The sequence below is a fragment of the Beta vulgaris genome, chromosome 1 (assembly GCF_026745355.1).
Source record: "Beta vulgaris subsp. vulgaris cultivar EL10 chromosome 1, EL10.2, whole genome shotgun sequence".
NCBI lineage: Eukaryota > Viridiplantae > Streptophyta > Magnoliopsida > Caryophyllales > Amaranthaceae > Beta > Beta vulgaris.
In genome coordinates, this window is record NC_079202.1 from 50,762,254 (window position 1) to 50,779,871 (window position 17,618).

The following is a 17,618-nucleotide window of genomic DNA, read 5'->3' on the forward strand; positions in this document are numbered from 1 at the left end:
TACTTCCTCCGTTTCTAAATAAGTGCAACATTTGCATAGTGTTTACTATTCACAGTTTAAACTTTAGTTATCTTTGGTGATTTATATTTTAGGAGAAACATAGTCATATGAGATCTTGTTAGATTCGTCTGAATGTGAATTTTTTTAATATCAACTTTTTATAATTTTTACTTATTGATAATTGAAGATATTAATGATTAAAATAATGCATTGGGAAATATAAAAATAAGAAGTGTTGCACTTATTTAGAAACGGAGTAAGTATATCGTACTTTCAAAAGGTCGTTATATCTCACAGACTCCCAGTCACACCATAGACCTTCCTTCTGGATTCTAAAATTGCCACTTAAGCAATACTTAATTCCCTCGCATAAAGGAAAACCATCCTCCTCTCTCTCTCTCTCTCTCCAAATCTAGATAATACTACTTCAATAGTTCAACTGCCACCAAAAACCAACAACTTAATAGTTAATACTACAAATCTGCTGCTAAAAGTTAGCAATTTCTCATAGACAAAAACAAAAAGAACATACTATTGTACTAACATAGATTGGGAATTGAATTGAGATGATGAGAGGAAGTAACAATAAGAAGCAGCAAAAGAGAAGCAAAGCTGCTACATTTTTTATGGCAACTTTGGTGATGTGGGGAATGTCGGTGGGATTCGAAATCGCGTTCAACAACAAAAAAGAGCTTCTACCTCTAATTTTCAGTTTCGTGTTCTTCCAAATTGCCAACTCGCTTCTTCGTTATTGGGTTTCTAGAGAACCCCTCTTTGTCAACACCTCAGTCTCTCTCCTCCACTCTTCTCTTGCTTCTACTTTTGGTAATTCAACTCCCCTTTTTTCCTCTTTTCAATTTACTAGTTTCCTAAATTTTGCTGTGTTTTGATTTCACTTGCTTAAGGAGTTAAGGGTATGTTCTTTTCACATGAACTTTATCTTAACTGAACTTATCAGACTTTATTGAAACATATTTTTGAGTGTTGTATTAGACCCGATTAGACTTGATATGGACTTATTAGAACTTATTTTTCTAAGGTAGAGAAAACACACCCTAAATTATATAAATTCTTAGGTGATCGTGATCCTTGGAGCACGTAGAACTATGTATTTCCAAGCACATTTTTTACACATCTGTCACATGCGTTGTTTTAATGGGCAAAATGTAAAATGAACAAATATAAAAAGCGCAAAAAATGTGAGAGCAAGCAGCCAAGCACCTACCAAGAGCCTAATAGAGGGGTTGCTTAATTTTGGTCTTGGTGCTATATGTAGAGGATTTTTACTTGTATTTAACATGTGTTTTATTAATATGAGTAAAAGAATTGCGAGTGATGAGCTAATTAGGAGGCTAGGATTCAACTAAAAGCAGTGCCATGTCCAAAATAGCGTTGTTTTTTGATGGAAAATGATTTATGTGAAAGAACATTTTCCAAAGAAAGAATGGGAGAATTGGAAATGGAAGGAAGAGGTTGGATGGATAAAGAATGTTAATTTTTAGATTATATGAAACGGGCCTAGGTAACCCAATAAGGAGGAGAGTTTAGCTCACTTACAAGTTAAAAGAGGTTCCATCCTAAAATCAATTAGTGATAGGAGGAGTAACTCCTAAGCTTATAAAGTGGTTTAGTCTCTCCTCTTTCTCCAATGTGAGACACTCACATGTGGCATCAATGGGATTCAACTAAAAAAGAGGAAGGTAAGGAATGAGGGAAAAAATGTTTGGCACCCTTGTATTTTCCAACATTTATTATTTACAAACCAAACAAAGGAAATTGGGAAAACCGCGTTTCTTGGAAAATTAGGCTCTGTTTGGTATCACGTAAAATATTTTCAGTGTAAAATGATTTTCATGGAAAACAATTTACAATGAAAAATATAATTCCAAAATTAGTTTTTCGTTGTTGGTTCCATGTAAGAAAAATGATGAAATGAAAAGAAAATGAAAGGGGAAGTAAGGAGGTGATGAGAGGAGTGTACAAGAGAAATAAGGAAAATAATTTTCCCTTCATTTTAAAAGGAAAATGGTTTTTCCTCATTAAGAGAGTAATTTTACTACAAGGGAAAAATGATTTTACACTCTTTTGTCAACCAAACATTGTAAAACTGAAAATAGAGGTAAACAATTTTCTAGGAAAACGTTTTACGCCCTACCAAACAAAGCCTTAGTTTAGGCCAACAAAACACTCTCGAACATACGAAAAAATCCAAATGACAGTGTTAAGTTTTGGGATATAGGGTTTGATCATCTTGTGTCATTCTAATTAGGCATTGTGTGGAGTGGTATTAGGTACTCATCATTAGTTAGTAATCTTAATGAATGCAAAAAGCCCATCTTTTATTGAGTAAATATGGGCTTAAAATGGTTTTGCTTTGCATTTATGCATGTTTGGTTAGAATCTGTTGAATTCTGTTCTGTTCACATCTGAGTTGTCTCACATTAGAGAAGACGAGAGAAACTAACTACATATGCTTGAGAAGTCATCAGCCATATCAGTTTGTGGATGAATCTCACTTGGGCTTATAAGTGGTTTCCTCATTTTTGGCCATTGGGGTTTAGCCCAGGCCCGTTTTCGTTTCTTCTCTCACTCCTAACAAGTCGATACTGATTACTGAATATCTTTGATTTATGATTAAGCTGATCATTTTACTGGTGGTTTATTGGTGTAGTTTACTTTAACAAGACAAGCTACTCTTGATATGGTTGTCTTATGGAATATGACTTTATATCATAAAATTGCTCATAACAATTATATCTGTCCGCTTTTGTATAGTCAGCACATGACCCCTCTCTAAGTAGAATCAAACAAAAGAATTCAGTAAAAAAAGGTTTTAGAAGTGAAGTGTGTGTGTTGGATTAGGGATGATTGAACATCAATTTAGGATTGACATAAGGTGTCCAAGTAGTTTCAGATTAGATTACGAATCTAATCTTTCTATCAGCATTCAATATATATTTGTTTTTCTCCTTGCTTTGTCTCCAATGAACTTGCTTGCATCTTTTGCAGCTGTGTTCATTTTGCTCAACCAATGGAATGCAAAGGGTTCCATTCAAATGTTTGAACACGAGCAACTGGTTCGAAATACTTGGCCATGGGCATATACAGCCTTATGTTTCTCATGTGGTTATTTTGCATATGATCAATGGGATATGTTGAAGTACGAACTATACAGTGGCTGGTTCCCATCTATCCTGGCACATCACCTCATCCTTCTTGTTTGCTTCTCGCTTGCTCTATACCGTAATGTCACCATCAACTACCTTATTCTTACTCTAATCTGTGAGGTATACTTTTTGTGTTCCTCTTGAAGCTTTTCTCTAGCTATATTTTTTGTTCAATGGCGCATTCTCACTTCCAGCATGCTGTAATAATCTAGTCATTATAGCTACACATTATATATATGTACCGGAAAATTAGCATGAATCTAAAATGTTCAACAATTAAAGAGCCAGGCTATTTGGAGAGTGATATTCAACCAAACAGCTTAGAGAGAGCAAATTGGTAAATCTGCTTGGCATGATCCCCACTTTTACCATATAGAATTGTCAAAACCAGAAATGACGAGTACTTTATATGCAAGAGCTTAAGCGTGAATATGGACACTTTTTATGTTGTCAATGTATATTATCTTGAGCTAAGCCATCTGGTTTCTGTTTAAATCGTTGTAGCAGTTGCATTCGGTCTTCCTACACGTGAGAAAACTAAGACGGATGGCAGGGATTCGGAGTGCAGAGAGTACAGTCGTGAAGGCAGAATGGGTTCTTAACTGGATTACCTTCTTCTTTGCTCGGTTACTACCCCACGCATTGATATTGATCAAACTTGTAAAAGATGCCTCTAAGTTCGACAAGGGTGTAGAGCTCCCACTTGCTATGTTTGGGATGATTGGCATGAATTTGCTCAATATCGGCCTAGGCATGGACATCTTTGGCGCGTATAAGAGAGAGAAAAGTCCTCCACAGAATCATCATAAGGATTGAAGTGAGCACAGGATTGAATTTGTCAGCTGAGTGAGCTCTGTTGTTTGTTATACTATGATGTTCTTGCAAAGAATTTGTGTTGTTAGCGAATAGCGATACTGATAAAGAAAAAACCCAAAACATATGGATAGGTCTTTTTTCATTATAAGACATGGGGAATTCTTTTGGAAAAAAAGAAAAGGCACTTAGATGTAGAATGTGCTTTGTGAATATTTGTCCATTGGTAATGTATTAAAGAATGGAAGGTTGTGCAAAAAAACAGGTCCTACCGGGAGTCGAACCCAGGTCGCTGGATTCAAAGTCCAGAGTGCTAACCACTACACCATAGAACCTTGTTGTGCTATTTCTTGTTGGCAGAATATTAATTTTATATTAGCTTAAGTCATTATCTGAAGAGGACATGAATCTTTGTCCACCTATCAGGAGAGTGTTGGATTTACTAGAGGCAGCTTCTTATTATGATTCTCAGTTGTATTTTATTTATTTATTTTCTTATTCAGAAAATAATAACATAAAGCATATATTGGGTAGTCTTCCCACAAGAAAATCTAGTTTTTTTCGCCTTAAAAAAAAAAATCAAATTTAATAGAGGTTTAGTTATAGTCAAATAGGTTTAATCAAGTGTAAACATTCGACCTAATAAAAGCTATTCTAATCCAATTAAGTCCAAGTAAATCATTTCAAATTAGTTTAAAAGAAGTGAACACTTCTAAATCTATACTAATATATTAAAAGGCGTGCGTAAATCAGGAACGGTGTCACGTGGCGCTCTTCCTAGGGAGTTTTAATTCATATAATCCATGTATAATAAAAAAAATTAGAAATTGCATAGTATAGGTTTTGATCCCGTGACCTCAAGTTCATGTACTAAAATTTTAACCACTAGACCAAGTTGTATTTAGTGCTATTATATCAAAATACAATATTAATAAATGAAATTTTCTTACCCGGAGCATAGCCCGGGCCTAATAACTAGTTAGATTTCAAATGGTGGATTGTAGCCCTGGTAGGTCACTCATGACACTAATTTCAAATGTTGGTCCAATCTTGGCAAGAACACTAGGGGTAGGCCCATTCATTTCTGAAACGAAAAAACTTATCCTAAGGGATGCATTTAGATCAGGGAATGTATAAACATCTTTTTTAAAAAAAAATCAATACGAGTTTGACACAACATGACACGACACAACTTTTCCTTAGCTTGTTCCATACTTTAATGATAGGCATGAACAATAAAAACCATACTGAGGTTTAGATTTTGTCTTATAAATTGTAGGATTCATTTAATTCTTTTTTCCGTCTTTACTAAGTTATTTTTATTAAAAAATAGGGAAGAAATTCGATGTATGGATGAAATCAAATTAAATATGTAAGTATTTAGATTTACAAACCCATTTCTTTTGATAAATAGCTCGATACAAAAACATTTCGTTAATGAGCATAAGAGTAATCATTTAGTCATTTCTCGGTCTATATTATTACTAGAGCTGATTATTTTGGCCGGGCCCGATTTTGGGCAGAATTTTTTGACCCGATCCGTTTTTTTTGGTTTTGGGTGGACTTTGGATAAGCCAAAAACAACTTTATAATTTATTTTTTGGCTCTGATTTTGGCCCAAAATACCGGGCTTTGGGCACAAAAATTCGGCTCGAATTTTGGCTCGACTCGACCCATGATCACCTCTAATTATTAGTCCAACTTCTAATTAGGGGGAGACGTGATATTATTATTGGGTAAGAAGGAATTGGATGAAAAAGAAAGAAAATAAATTGAGAAAAACTTTGCTATGTTATGAATCTCTCTCTTTGTTCTAGCATAAATGGAATTTGCTTCGATCTTCCTAAATTTCTGGAATTTGCTTCGATTTTCCAGCACCGATCTTCTTGCGTCTTGCAGACCAAGCTACTTCAGTTCTGCAATCCAATTATTTCAATGGTGGGTCTTCAAACTCTATTATTTCATCTAGGCGATAATTAATTATGTAAGTTTGTCAACTCATTTCCACATTCAATTATCATGTTGATTAATTACTCACATTGTGTTGTGTCCATGCATTTAGTTTGCTGTTTAAGATTTCTGAGCTCTTAAAATGTTTCATGAGGGTTGAGAACAATAAATCAATTATACTCCTTCCCTTTCATTTTAATCTACACACTTTAATATTTTACACTATTCACAAATTTTACTTTGACCATCATTTGTGATTTATACGCCGATGAAAACATAGTAATGTGGGATTTGTTAGATTCATCATGTATTTTATTAATATTACTTTTTATTTACAAATACAAAACTAAAGATATATGTCCTCAAAGTTTTGCATTGATACGCTAGAAAGTGTAAGTGTGTAGATTAAAATGAAATGGAGGGGGTACATAATAGCCAAAATTCCAAACTTTGGGGCATCAGATTATATTATGTGATTGACTTCTGGAATTCTTGTATATGGGATTAGCTTTAATTCATGAATTCTATAATTATTAGCCAATTTAAATTTTCATGTTGTTCAGGTTCACTGGAGTGAGATAATTTTGTGCTACAGTCAATTTTACAGTGTTCATCGTTTTAGGACTGGGTGGGTTTGGGGATGACGAGAAATTTAGACAATGCTTTTATAATTTGAATAATTTGATATTGTAATTTGTAAATGAACTCAAATTGGTAGTATAATAAAGGACTAAATATCGCTTATTTCGAAGATAATTTGCTCATTCAGTAGATGTATGAAATAAATGATACACTTTCTCTTTTATGTGAGAATTTTTTAGGGAAACGTTTTAATTGTTTGAGAATGAGGGAAGTATTTTTTTGGTTGACTCGTTTGTTTTTGGCACACAGATAGTTGCACAAGAAAAGAATAAATTCCCCTCATTTTGAAGAAATTTGCCCATTTGGTTAAATGTAAATCAACCAAAATGGGTACAAGAAAGGAATAACTTCCATTCTTTTGCTCATTTGATAAATTAAAATGAACTAGAAAAATCTGTAAATTTTGACTTGTCACATAAAGATGCTCTCTAATCTCTACACATACAAGCTCCAGATTTTCTAATCATTATTTTTAAAGTATTGAAAAAGCTGGTATGACTTTCCTAGGTGATGCTCTAACTATTTTAAGAACCCAATTTGACCATTCTCAAAAGGGTGTGTTGGTGCTGTTATGCAGAGTTAAGTTAAGAACCCAACTTCCAAAATGATCCGAATTCCGAACCAATCACATAGGCACCATTCTACCAACAGTTAGAAGATCTGAACCTAAATTATATTAATATTTTCAGAGAGAAATTTTGACAATTTGATAATCTATTCAAATGCGTAGGGCAGACGAACTACAAAGAGGATTGAAGAATCTATGCCAATGCATCGCCGGTATGAATTCCAAACCTGGGAATGTAAGAGAAGTAACACAGCAGTAGGAAGCAAGGTATGAAACATATTACTTTACCCATAGCTAAGTAACAAGAAGAGTAAGACTTGTGCTAAGGATATTTTAAAAAGATGGTAGTCCATGTCCAACTATATATTTTCCTCATTAGTTATATTGGTTCAGTCTATGATCTATCACTTACAATTTACAACCATATCTTCCTTGTCTCTTCAAAGTAAGGGGGATCAATGGCAGAGTCTCTAGCAGTTGATGCAGTGAAAGCAGTGGCGCAATTGGTGGGAGCGCAAGCTTGGGAGGAGATAAGTCTTGCATGGGGTTTCCAAGATCACCTTGAAAAACTCAAGGACAAGTTCTTGGACACCCAAGCTTTCCTAGAGGATGTAGGAAGTGCAATGCATGCAGAGAAGAGCCGAGTTGTGAACCGTTGGCTTGAAAAAGTCAAGGATGTGGCTTATCTTGCTGACAATATCATGGATGACTATGCCTATGAAATCCTCCGCAGAAAACTTGAGGTCGGTAAGAATATCTCATTGAAGAAGTTGCGCAACTTGTTCAGTTGCAACAATAACACTACAGTCTTCCGCTTTCGGATGACTCACAAGGTGCTTGAGATCCTCTCCAAGTTCGATGAGCTGGACAAGGAAGCCCATAGAATTGGTCTTCGACAAGTGAAGCTTTCACGTGAAGCAATTACCACTGCATCTTACAATGAGGAGTATGCCAACTTGTATCAAGTTCGGAAACATGCTGCTGCACGTGCTTTTGACTTCGTAGGAAGGAAGGATGATGAGAAGAAGTTACTACAAATGCTTTGCAACACCACTAATATGGAAGGTGATCTGTCCACCATTGCCATCTTTGGAATTGGAGGCAAGTCATATCTCATATTTGCGCTTATAGTAAAATCACTTTCTTTGGCTAAATGCTATGAATCCATATTAGATTAGGAAGAATAGTTTTGAGTTATAGTAACTCTATTAGCTTTTGAAATAAAAAAAAAGTTTGGGTTTATATATGACTAGTCTTAATATGTTATGACTAATAATTGACAGCTTCATGAACTTGACCTGAAGTACTTATCACTTTTGTATTGAGAAAGATTATAATTTATACCAATTAATATTAAAGATGAGATTATTGGCATGGAAAAGCAATGTAACTAATTAAGCAACAGTTTCTAAGACGATTGTTGATAGTCGATTTGTCTGAAGTTCCTTTTTTTTAAAAAAAAAAAATGTTTCTATATGTTTTTTCTGCTTATGTTGGAGTAATAGTAGTTGACTTCTCTATATTATTGAGTTCTGTTAGATACTCCAATTCAAAAAAAAAATTCTAGAGCGGTCATGCTAAAATGATATAGGATAAGAGGATTACTAACTACTCCCTCTTTATTTTATTTATTTTTCCTATTTTCATTGTGTGCGTTTGCTAATGCACTTTTTTGCTCTTAAATATCTTTCATTATTAATTGGTAAAAATTATAACGATTGACTATTAATAAAGAACTCATTAAGACGAATCAAATAAGAACCCACATGACTATATTTTTTCTTATGTATTGTGAAAAAATTTAGAAGATTCCTTCTAATTGTGAATAGTGTCAGATTCCAAGTGAGAAAGATAAAAAGAATACAGAGAAGGTACCTACTAACTATGAGAATCACTGAACCATTAGTCCTCTTTAGTCATCAACAAAAATATATGTTTTATTATCCTGTCAATTTTAAGCATAGTTTTCATAATACGATTTTCCATTTTCAAAAAGCAATTACATTGATGATATGCATGTGTTGATGTTAATTATTTCTTCGTTTTAACTTAACCTAGCTAGATTACAAATTCGTAAGATTAACATTTATTATTTCTTCGTTATAGCTCTCGTTTTTCGTTGATGCACTCCACTAACCTAATTTTCCCACCATAAACAGACATTTTGCCATCAATGTCATTACTTTCCTATATGGTTATTCCTGCAATATCATTACTATATGATATACTCATATTACTTCTGCTGTCAGCATATGTTTCTATCATAATTACTTTGATATAAATCATGATAAAGTATGTGAATATTTTTAAATGCCTAAAAATCTTTTATGGTGCTAAATAGGTCTTGGCAAGACAACTCTAGCTAGACGTCTATACGAACACGAGGTAATTGATGGACATTTTGGGAAGAAAAAGGTTTGGATATGTGTGTCTGAAACTTTCGATATCAAAAGACTTTTGAAGGAGATGCTTGAATCACTTACATCGCGTAGAATTGATCTGTCTAACACTGGTGCGATCATAGAGAAACTCCGAGAAGAGTTTAAGGGAATGAAATTCTTACTTGTGCTTGATGATGTATGGAACAAGAATCAGGAGTTATGGGATTCTCTAAAATCTGAATTACAGAGAATCGGCGATGCATCAGGAAGTGTAGTTTTTATTACCACTCGTAGCATTGAAGTTGCAACCAAAGCCGGAGCCATCTATAAGCACAAGTTGGAAGGATTATCGGAAGACGATGGCTGGGCTTTGTTGAAGCATAAAGTTTTTGCTAGTGAAACATTGCTAAACATTTCTGAATTTGAGGATATCGGTAGAAGGATTGTGATGAAGTGTAAGGGAGTTCCTTTGGCAATAAAAGCGATGAGAGGCTTTTTGCAGTCAAAGAAGCATCCATCTGAATGGGATTCGATAGTGACAAGTGAATTATGGGATTTGCCACAAGATCATGATGAAAACTCAATTTTACCATCCTTATTGCTGAGCTACAACCATTTACCATCTGTGTCTGTAAAGCAGTGTTTTGCATACTGTGCCATTTTCCCTAAAGACAGCAAACTGAAGAAGCATGTTTTGATTTCACTTTGGATGGCTCAGGGCTTCCTCCATGAATCAAAAATGAGCAACTTATCGTGCACAATGGAAAAAGTTGGTGAGAGATATTTTGATGTTTTGTTGAACAATTCGTTCTTACAAGAGGAAGAAGAAGTCGACGTAATCGGTGAGATTAGTTCATATAAAATGCATGATTTACTGCATGATCTTGCAGCCTTTATTTCAAAAAAGGATTTGTTTGTCTCGAAAGCAGTGGCCGAACTAGAGGATATCTTCAGTGTACGACATATTGTTATCAATTCTGGAAAGGAAGAAATAACGCCAGAAATTCCTACGAAAGTGGCAATACGTAATTTAAGGACAATAAGTATTTGGGGAGGTGTACCAAGGTGGGATTCAGTCATTTCCGCACGATACATGCGAGTATTAATCATGGTCGATATTGGGCTGAAAGAGATTCCTCCTGTTATTGGGCAGCTTATACATTTAAGGTATCTTGACCTCTCTGAGAATTATATAAAAACATTACCCGAGTCAATCTGTAAACTTTATCAATTACAAACTCTAAGACTCTTGCACACAATCATATTGTGCGAGCTACCTAAAGAACTGCATAGGCTGGAAAATTTAAGACATATAGAGACAACAGATTACTTGTCTCCATCAAGAGGACTACGACAATTAACCAGCCTGCAAACGCTACCTCATCTTAAGTTACGTGATGGAGAAGGGTGGACAATTGATGAATTAGGCCCTCTGCATCAAGTAAGGGGTAAGTTGTACATCAATGGTCTTGAAGTTGTGAAGAACAAGGAAGAAGCACGAAAAGCTTTTCTTTGTAGGAAGGATGGAATTTCGGAATTAAAATTGGAATGGGAATCATTTTGGCGGTGTATAAAAGGACGTGACAAAAATAATTTGGATGAGGATGTATTAGATAGTCTTGAACCTCACCCAAACATAAAATCATTAAGTGTATCAGGATTCATGGGGGAAAGCTTTCCTTCTTGGATAATGACGATGGTTGTAAAGCAAAGAGATGTTACAAGCCCTCTCAGTAACCTCGCAAGGGTGGAACTAAGTGATTGCAAGAGATGCCAACAACTTCCTACACTCGGGCAACTACCTTTTTTGAGGATTTTGAAGCTAGAAGAATTCGAGAGTGTGGAATGTATAGGCGATGGATTTTATCAAAGCAGCACCATCACTGCAACAAAGCTTCATGATCTGGGTACAGCAGGAGTACTATTTCGGGCTTTAAGGGAGCTTTATGTTAAGAATTTTGAGAGTTTGACCTCTTGGATGTCACCATCCCCGGCACTTGTGGCAACTGCTTTTCCCAGTCTTGAAACTCTAGAAATAGAAAGATGCCCATTGCTGAAAATGGTGCCAGCTTTTAATGTTCGATCCTTAAAGCATCTAGAACTTGAAGATCTTGGTGGCGCTCAACCATTGGATCTCATCAGATATAGTCACAATCTCAACTCACTCAGTGTACATGATATTCTTGAACTGCAAAGTCTACCTCAAGAGCTGTTAAATTGTACTGACTTGCAGAAGTTACATATATCGAGTTGTGAGAATCTGAAGTATTTGCCCAACGAAATGTCAAGATCTCTAACGGAGTTGGGAATATGGGGTTGCCCATCTTTGACATGTATTCCAACTAGTTTGGGAGAATGCACATCTTTGAAGTCTTTGAGTATAAGTGATTGTCCATCAATACAAGGTCCTCTCCCAGATTTAAGCAAATTGCAGGGCCTTGGGGAACTGGATTTGGTTGATTCAGGAGAGTTAATGACTTCTGCAGCGAAGTGGATTTCACATCTCCATCGCCTTTGGGGATTGGAAATAGGCGGGTTTAAAGATGAAGAAGAATTCAAACACTTCTTATCTAGCATGACTCTCCCACTCACCTTCATATCAAACCAATCCTTTACGCGGCTTACTTTGAAGGCTTGCCCAAATGTGAAGGCTCTACCTCAACAACTTCAACTCTTCCTTACATCTACCCTTCGCATTCTGCAGATTTGGCAATTTCATGATTTAGAAGGACTTCCGGAGTGGATAGGCAACTTTTCATCGCTTGAAAGATTGATTCTAAGAGAGTGCAAGAATTTGAAATTTTTACCTTCGAAACAGGCCATGCTGCGTCTCTGCAAGTTAGAGACGTTCATGGTCTATGCGTGCCCTCTATTGGTTGAAAGATGTGTTGAAGACACTGGACCTGAATGGATCAAAATCTCACACGTTCCTATGATTGATATTTATAGAATCTAGTTGTTCAAGTCTTTCCAGGTAATGCTTCTATTATTCTAGTAGTTGTTGTTGTTGTTGTTGTTGTTGTTGTTGTTTGTTGTTGTTTGTTGTTGTTAATAATAATAATAATAATTATACCTCTTTGTTTTCACAAGCATATTCTGTTTGTATTTTTCTGTTGGTGTGTTGTGTTCTTGTTTTGCCGCCACTTTAAGAAGCTGGGTGATGGTGAGTTACAACAGTTAATTTCCACCACTTTAAGATGTTGGGTGATGGTGAGTCACAACAGTTAATTTTCTTGCTCATTTATGTCAAACAGGTCACTTCAATAAAATAACAGTTTTTTCACCATATACTTTTGACAATTATTTCCACTTTTGAAATTCACCACATATATACCCCACTTTTTTAAAAATACATTCACTTACCCTTAATGACTAACAGCGTCAAACTCCGTTAGTTGTTAACCCCTAATCCACCTCTAACCCTAATTAACTAATCTAAATCTGAGCCAAATCCTAACCATAACCTCCTAATCTAATACCCTAACTCTAACCATCCCTCCCCCACCCCTTACCCTTTCCCCCCACTGCCCCACCATCCCAACAACCCCCCTCCGCCCTCCCATGCATCCCCCTCCCCTTCCCCTGCCGAATCGCGCAACCCCTGTAGTGGTGCGGTTGGGGGTGGCGAGAGAGGTGGTGGTTTTAGGGTTAAGTTATTATGGTTAGGGTTAGGGTATTATGGTTAAGGTCAGGGTTAGGGTTAGTGGTAGATTTAGGTTAGTTAACTAGGGTTAGATCGGGAATCAGGGGTTAATGACAATGGTGTTTAACGTTGTTCGTCATTAAGGGTAAGTGGATGTATTTTTCAAAAGTGAGGGGTATATGGTGAATCTCAAAGGTCAAAAGGGTATATGGTTCAAAAAAATAATTCTCAAAGGTATATGGTAAATAAACCGATAAAATGAACTTAGATCATTTCAGCATATAAATTGAATAAGGTAAGAAGGCTAATCTCATTCTAAAACTTGCAAAGCCCTCATTTATCTCATCCTGTCCAATAATATTTGCATACAATAACATTACCTAGCTATTGGCTCAAAAATTAAGGAAGAAAACCAATCATTTTACATTTGCGTGATCGATACTTGAGTAATTAACCTGTGCTAAAGGAAAAATAATTTGTGAATCCATTCCCATTTTTTTCTCAGAATCGGGGTAGTTCAAGAAGAATCGGGGTAGTTCAAGAAGAAAGCAGATGAAGTTGATGATTCTGGTGACTCTCTGCTATCCCTTTTGTTGTGACGGGCAAATGGACATCCTGGGCTTTACTCAATGGCTCGTATTCCTTCTCCGACAAAAATGTATCATTACTATTGAAGATATCAGAGAGATTAGAGAGTTTTGTATAGAGAGAGAAAGAGAGGATGAGAGAATTTTATTATGTAAGAGAATGATCTACAAAGTTAGAATGAGGTCACTTTATATAGTGCCCTTTTACATTGCTCTCTAACAACTTATTTCTTTAACTAACTTTGCTGTAACAAACTAATAACAGAAATAACAGAATGTTACACATCAGCATCAGCAGCAGGATGATCATGAGTATCATGATCACCAACACCCCCCCTCAAGCTAGGGAGTGGATGAGAAGACATCCCTAGCTTGGACATAAGCTTGGAGTGTTGAGCAGTAGGCAAGGCCTTAGTCATTATATCAGCTAGTTGCTCAGATGTAGAGACATGATGTAAGGAAATCAGACCATCTAGAACCTTCTCTCGAGTAAAATGACAGTCAATTTATATGTGCTTTGTGCGTTCATGGAAGACAGGGTTCTTCCCTATATGAATAGCACTCATGTTATCACAGTTAAGAGCCACTGGTTGAAGGTGAGAGACACCTAATTCTTGAAGCAATCTGACAAGCCAAGTGGTCTCTGAAGCTGTGGCTGACATAGCCCTGTATTCAGCTTCACTTGAGCTCTTAGAAATGGTTGATTGCTTCTTTGATTTCCAGGAGACTGGAGAATTGCCAAGCAAAAATACATAGCCTGTGATTGACCTTCTAGAGAAGGGCAAGAAGCCCAGTCAGAATCAGAATAGGCTTGCAATGTGAGCTGGTCAGTGGCCTTGAGAAGTATACCTTGACCTTGGGTGTGAGAAATATAACTTAAAACATGGGTTAAGGCTTGAAAGTGAGGAAGAAGAGGGTGATGCATAAACTGACTTAAAGCTTGTACTGCAAAAGACAAGTCAGGTCTGGTATGAGACAAAAAATTCAATTTGCCAACAAGGCATCTGTAAAGTTCAGGGTCAGGATAAGGTTCACCAACATCCACATGAAGTTTTAAAGTAGTAGGGAGAGGAGTTTTAGCAAGCTTTGTAAAAGTGAGGGGGCAATCTTGGAGGAGTTCCCTGGTGAACTTCTTCTGAGTCATCAAGATACCAGTAGGGAGATGACTAATTTCAATGCCCAAGAAATAATTAAGTAAGCCAAGATCCTTAATGCTGAAAGTTGAATGAAGATGCTCCTTGAAATGTGTAATACCATCCTCATCTGAACCAGTGACAATAATGTCATCAACATAAATTGCAACAATGATAATGTGAGCAAGAGTCCTTTTAAGGAACAAGGAGTAGTCATTCTTTGATTGTTCATAACCATGCAACTTCAGCTCTTCATTAAGTCTAGCAAACCACATCCTAGAAGCCTGTTTTAACCCATATAGAGATCTTAACAGCTTACAGACCAGATGACTAGGATTAGAGAGACCTTGTGGTGCTTGCATATAAACCTCTTCATCAAGCTTTCCATGTAAGAAAGCATTATTTATATCCAACTGGTGCAAGAGCCAATTATTATGAGCAGCAACAATTAGTAAACACCTCACTAGTTCGCATTTTAACAACAGGAAAAAGGTTTCCATATAGTCAATACCATACTTCTGTGTGAAACCTTTGCAACCAACCTGCCTTCAACTTTCTATAGAATCATCTGCTTTCAGTTTCACCTTGTAAACCCACTTGCACCCTATTGCTTTCTTTCCCTTAGGTAGAGACACTAGTTCCCAAGTATTATTGGCTTGCAAAGCATCTAACTCCTTCTGCATAGCTTCAATCCAACCAGGGTGTTGAGAAGCTTCAAAATAACTTACTGGTTCAGAAATCTGAGAAGTATGTGTGATAAGAGCTTTCAATGTAGTGGGAAGGTCATTAAAACTGACCATATTGCACCAGTGATGAGGAATAGTATCAGCAACACATACATAATCAGTAAGGTAAGAGGGCTTGATGTGAGGCCTAGCAGATTGTCTAGGGGGGATAGAAGAAGAAGAAGTTGTGATGTTAGGGTAGAAGAGAGTGGGATAAGGTCTGGTGTAGATGATGGTTGTGGTGCTGAATATAGGAAATCAGAAGAAGGTGGGTTTAGAATAAGTGTGAGAAGGGTTTTCTGAGGGAAAAAATAAAAGGTTCAGGAATATCAAATGAAGTATCCAGATCAAATGGAGTATCAACAGGTAAGAAAATAGGATGTTTAGAGTGAGTTGTGGTGGATGTATAATGAAATGGGAGGTGTTTCTCATAAAATTGAAACATCCCTAGAGATGACAATTTTATTTGTTTCCAAATCAAGAACTCTGTAAGCCTTCTGATGAGAAGGATATCCCAACAGCACACAAGCTTTAGCTCTGGGATCAAATTTGTGCCTATCTACTTTCAAAGGTGGAGAATGTAACAAAGGGAGCCAAAACCCTTAAATGATCCAAACTAGGTTAGAACCATTAATAATTCATAAGGAGTAAATAATGAGCACTTTTCAGAGGCATTCTGTTGATGAGGTGAGTGGCACACAACAAACATTCACCCCAAAACCTCACAGGAACTCTAGAGTGAAAGTATAGGGCCCTTGCAGTTTCTAAGAGGTGCCTATGCTTTCTCTCCACAACACCATTCTGTTGTTGTCTGCACAAGTTCTCTGGTGTAAAACACCTTTGTTATTAAAAAAAACATCAGATTTCCTTCACAAAGCTCTTTAGCATTATTTGTTCCTCACACTCATAACCCTGCTGTTTGTATTGAGTCTCAACCATAGCAAAGAAATCAATGAGAATAGTAACACATCAGATTTATTCTTCATCAAAAATATCCATGTATTCTGGAAAATCATCTACAACAGTAAGGAAAGTAGCTAAACCATCATGTGTCTTAAGCTATAGGGTCCCCAAGTGTCAATTGTAACAATTCAAAACATTAGAAGCTCTAGATAGACTTTTAGGAAAAGACAATCTAGGTTGTTTAGCTTTATGGCAGATTTGCAAACTGTATCACAGCATATAGAACCAGAAAAAACAGTTATGAAGGAGGTGCAACTTATTAAAGGGAGATGGCCTAATCTCAAGGCCAAAGTTTTGCATCTTCAGTATTATTCTGAGAAGTATTTGCTACTGCAACTTGTGTAATTTCACATCATGATCACCAACAGCATAGAGTCCAGAACACAGCTACCAAGAACCAAGGAATGAGGTAAAGTTGGACCCTGAAGCAAGCACTTGTCATGAGTAAAGTAATTTCACAATTCAAATCCTTACACACTTGTGAGTGGAAATCAAATTGAACTTAAAACCAGGAACATATAGCACTTTCTTCAGAATTATCCCATTATCAAATTTTACTGTCCCTGTGCTTTTTACCACTACTTGTTTACCATCAGCTATTGTAATGGTATTAGGTGAGTTTTAAGCTCTGTAATGTTATCAAATAAAGCAACATTTGAAACATATATGATCAGTAGCCCCGCTGTCTATTATCCAGTTAGAATGGAACAAGATAATAAACAAGTACTTGTCCTGCCACATGAGCATTAGGAGATGGTAAGAAGAATTTGTTGCTGTGTCTGAGTCAAGATTCGAGCTTGAAGAAGTTGAACAAATTATTATACGGTCTTCAGATAGATGAGTAATCTGAAGCATCACGATCATCATCAGTTCCTTGTGCCATAGCACTACTTTCTTACCCTTTCCCTTTATGAACAAAATTGGGTGGATATCCATGAAGCCTAAAAGCATTGTCCATAGTATGACCGTATATACTTGCAATGATCACAAACTAATGGTTTTCTTCCCAGTTATGACCATTCTTTGTGAACCAGATTGCAAAGTTA

At 36.3% G+C, this 17,618-nt stretch overlaps 2 protein-coding genes and 1 non-coding gene across 9 annotated transcripts; 2 read left to right on the forward strand and 1 right to left on the reverse strand.

Moving 5' to 3' along the window:
• Window positions 1-321: 321 nt before the first annotated feature.
• On the forward strand, window positions 322-4,388 carry LOC104905537 (uncharacterized). The gene is made up of 3 exons (XM_010694123.4): window positions 322-825; window positions 3,010-3,287; window positions 3,675-4,388. The coding sequence occupies exons 1-3, from the start codon at window positions 567-569 to the stop codon at window positions 3,981-3,983; spliced, it is 846 nt and encodes a 281-aa protein (XP_010692425.2). The 5' UTR covers window positions 322-566; the 3' UTR covers window positions 3,984-4,388.
• On the reverse strand, window positions 4,244-4,315 carry TRNAQ-UUG (transfer RNA glutamine (anticodon UUG)). Its single transcript has one exon. It is a non-coding gene; the product is annotated as a tRNA-Gln (tRNA).
• Window positions 4,389-5,695: 1,307 nt separating the features above from the next.
• On the forward strand, window positions 5,696-13,985 carry LOC104905536 (putative disease resistance protein RGA3). Of its 7 annotated transcripts, none has more exons than XM_048641511.2 (5): window positions 5,696-5,964; window positions 7,303-7,407; window positions 7,587-8,241; window positions 9,482-12,495; window positions 13,670-13,985. In XM_048641511.2, exons 3-4 carry the CDS (start codon window positions 7,599-7,601, stop codon window positions 12,475-12,477), a joined length of 3,639 nt encoding a protein of 1,212 aa, XP_048497468.1. In that variant the 5' UTR covers window positions 5,696-5,964; window positions 7,303-7,407; window positions 7,587-7,598; the 3' UTR covers window positions 12,478-12,495; window positions 13,670-13,985. The 7 variants fall into 7 exon arrangements, with proteins under 7 accessions (XP_048497468.1, XP_019107732.2, XP_048497480.1 ...); XM_019252187.3 differs by having other exon boundaries at window positions 7,591-8,241; XM_048641523.2 differs by having other exon boundaries at window positions 7,308-7,407.
• The last annotated feature ends 3,633 nt before the right edge of the window (window positions 13,986-17,618 follow it).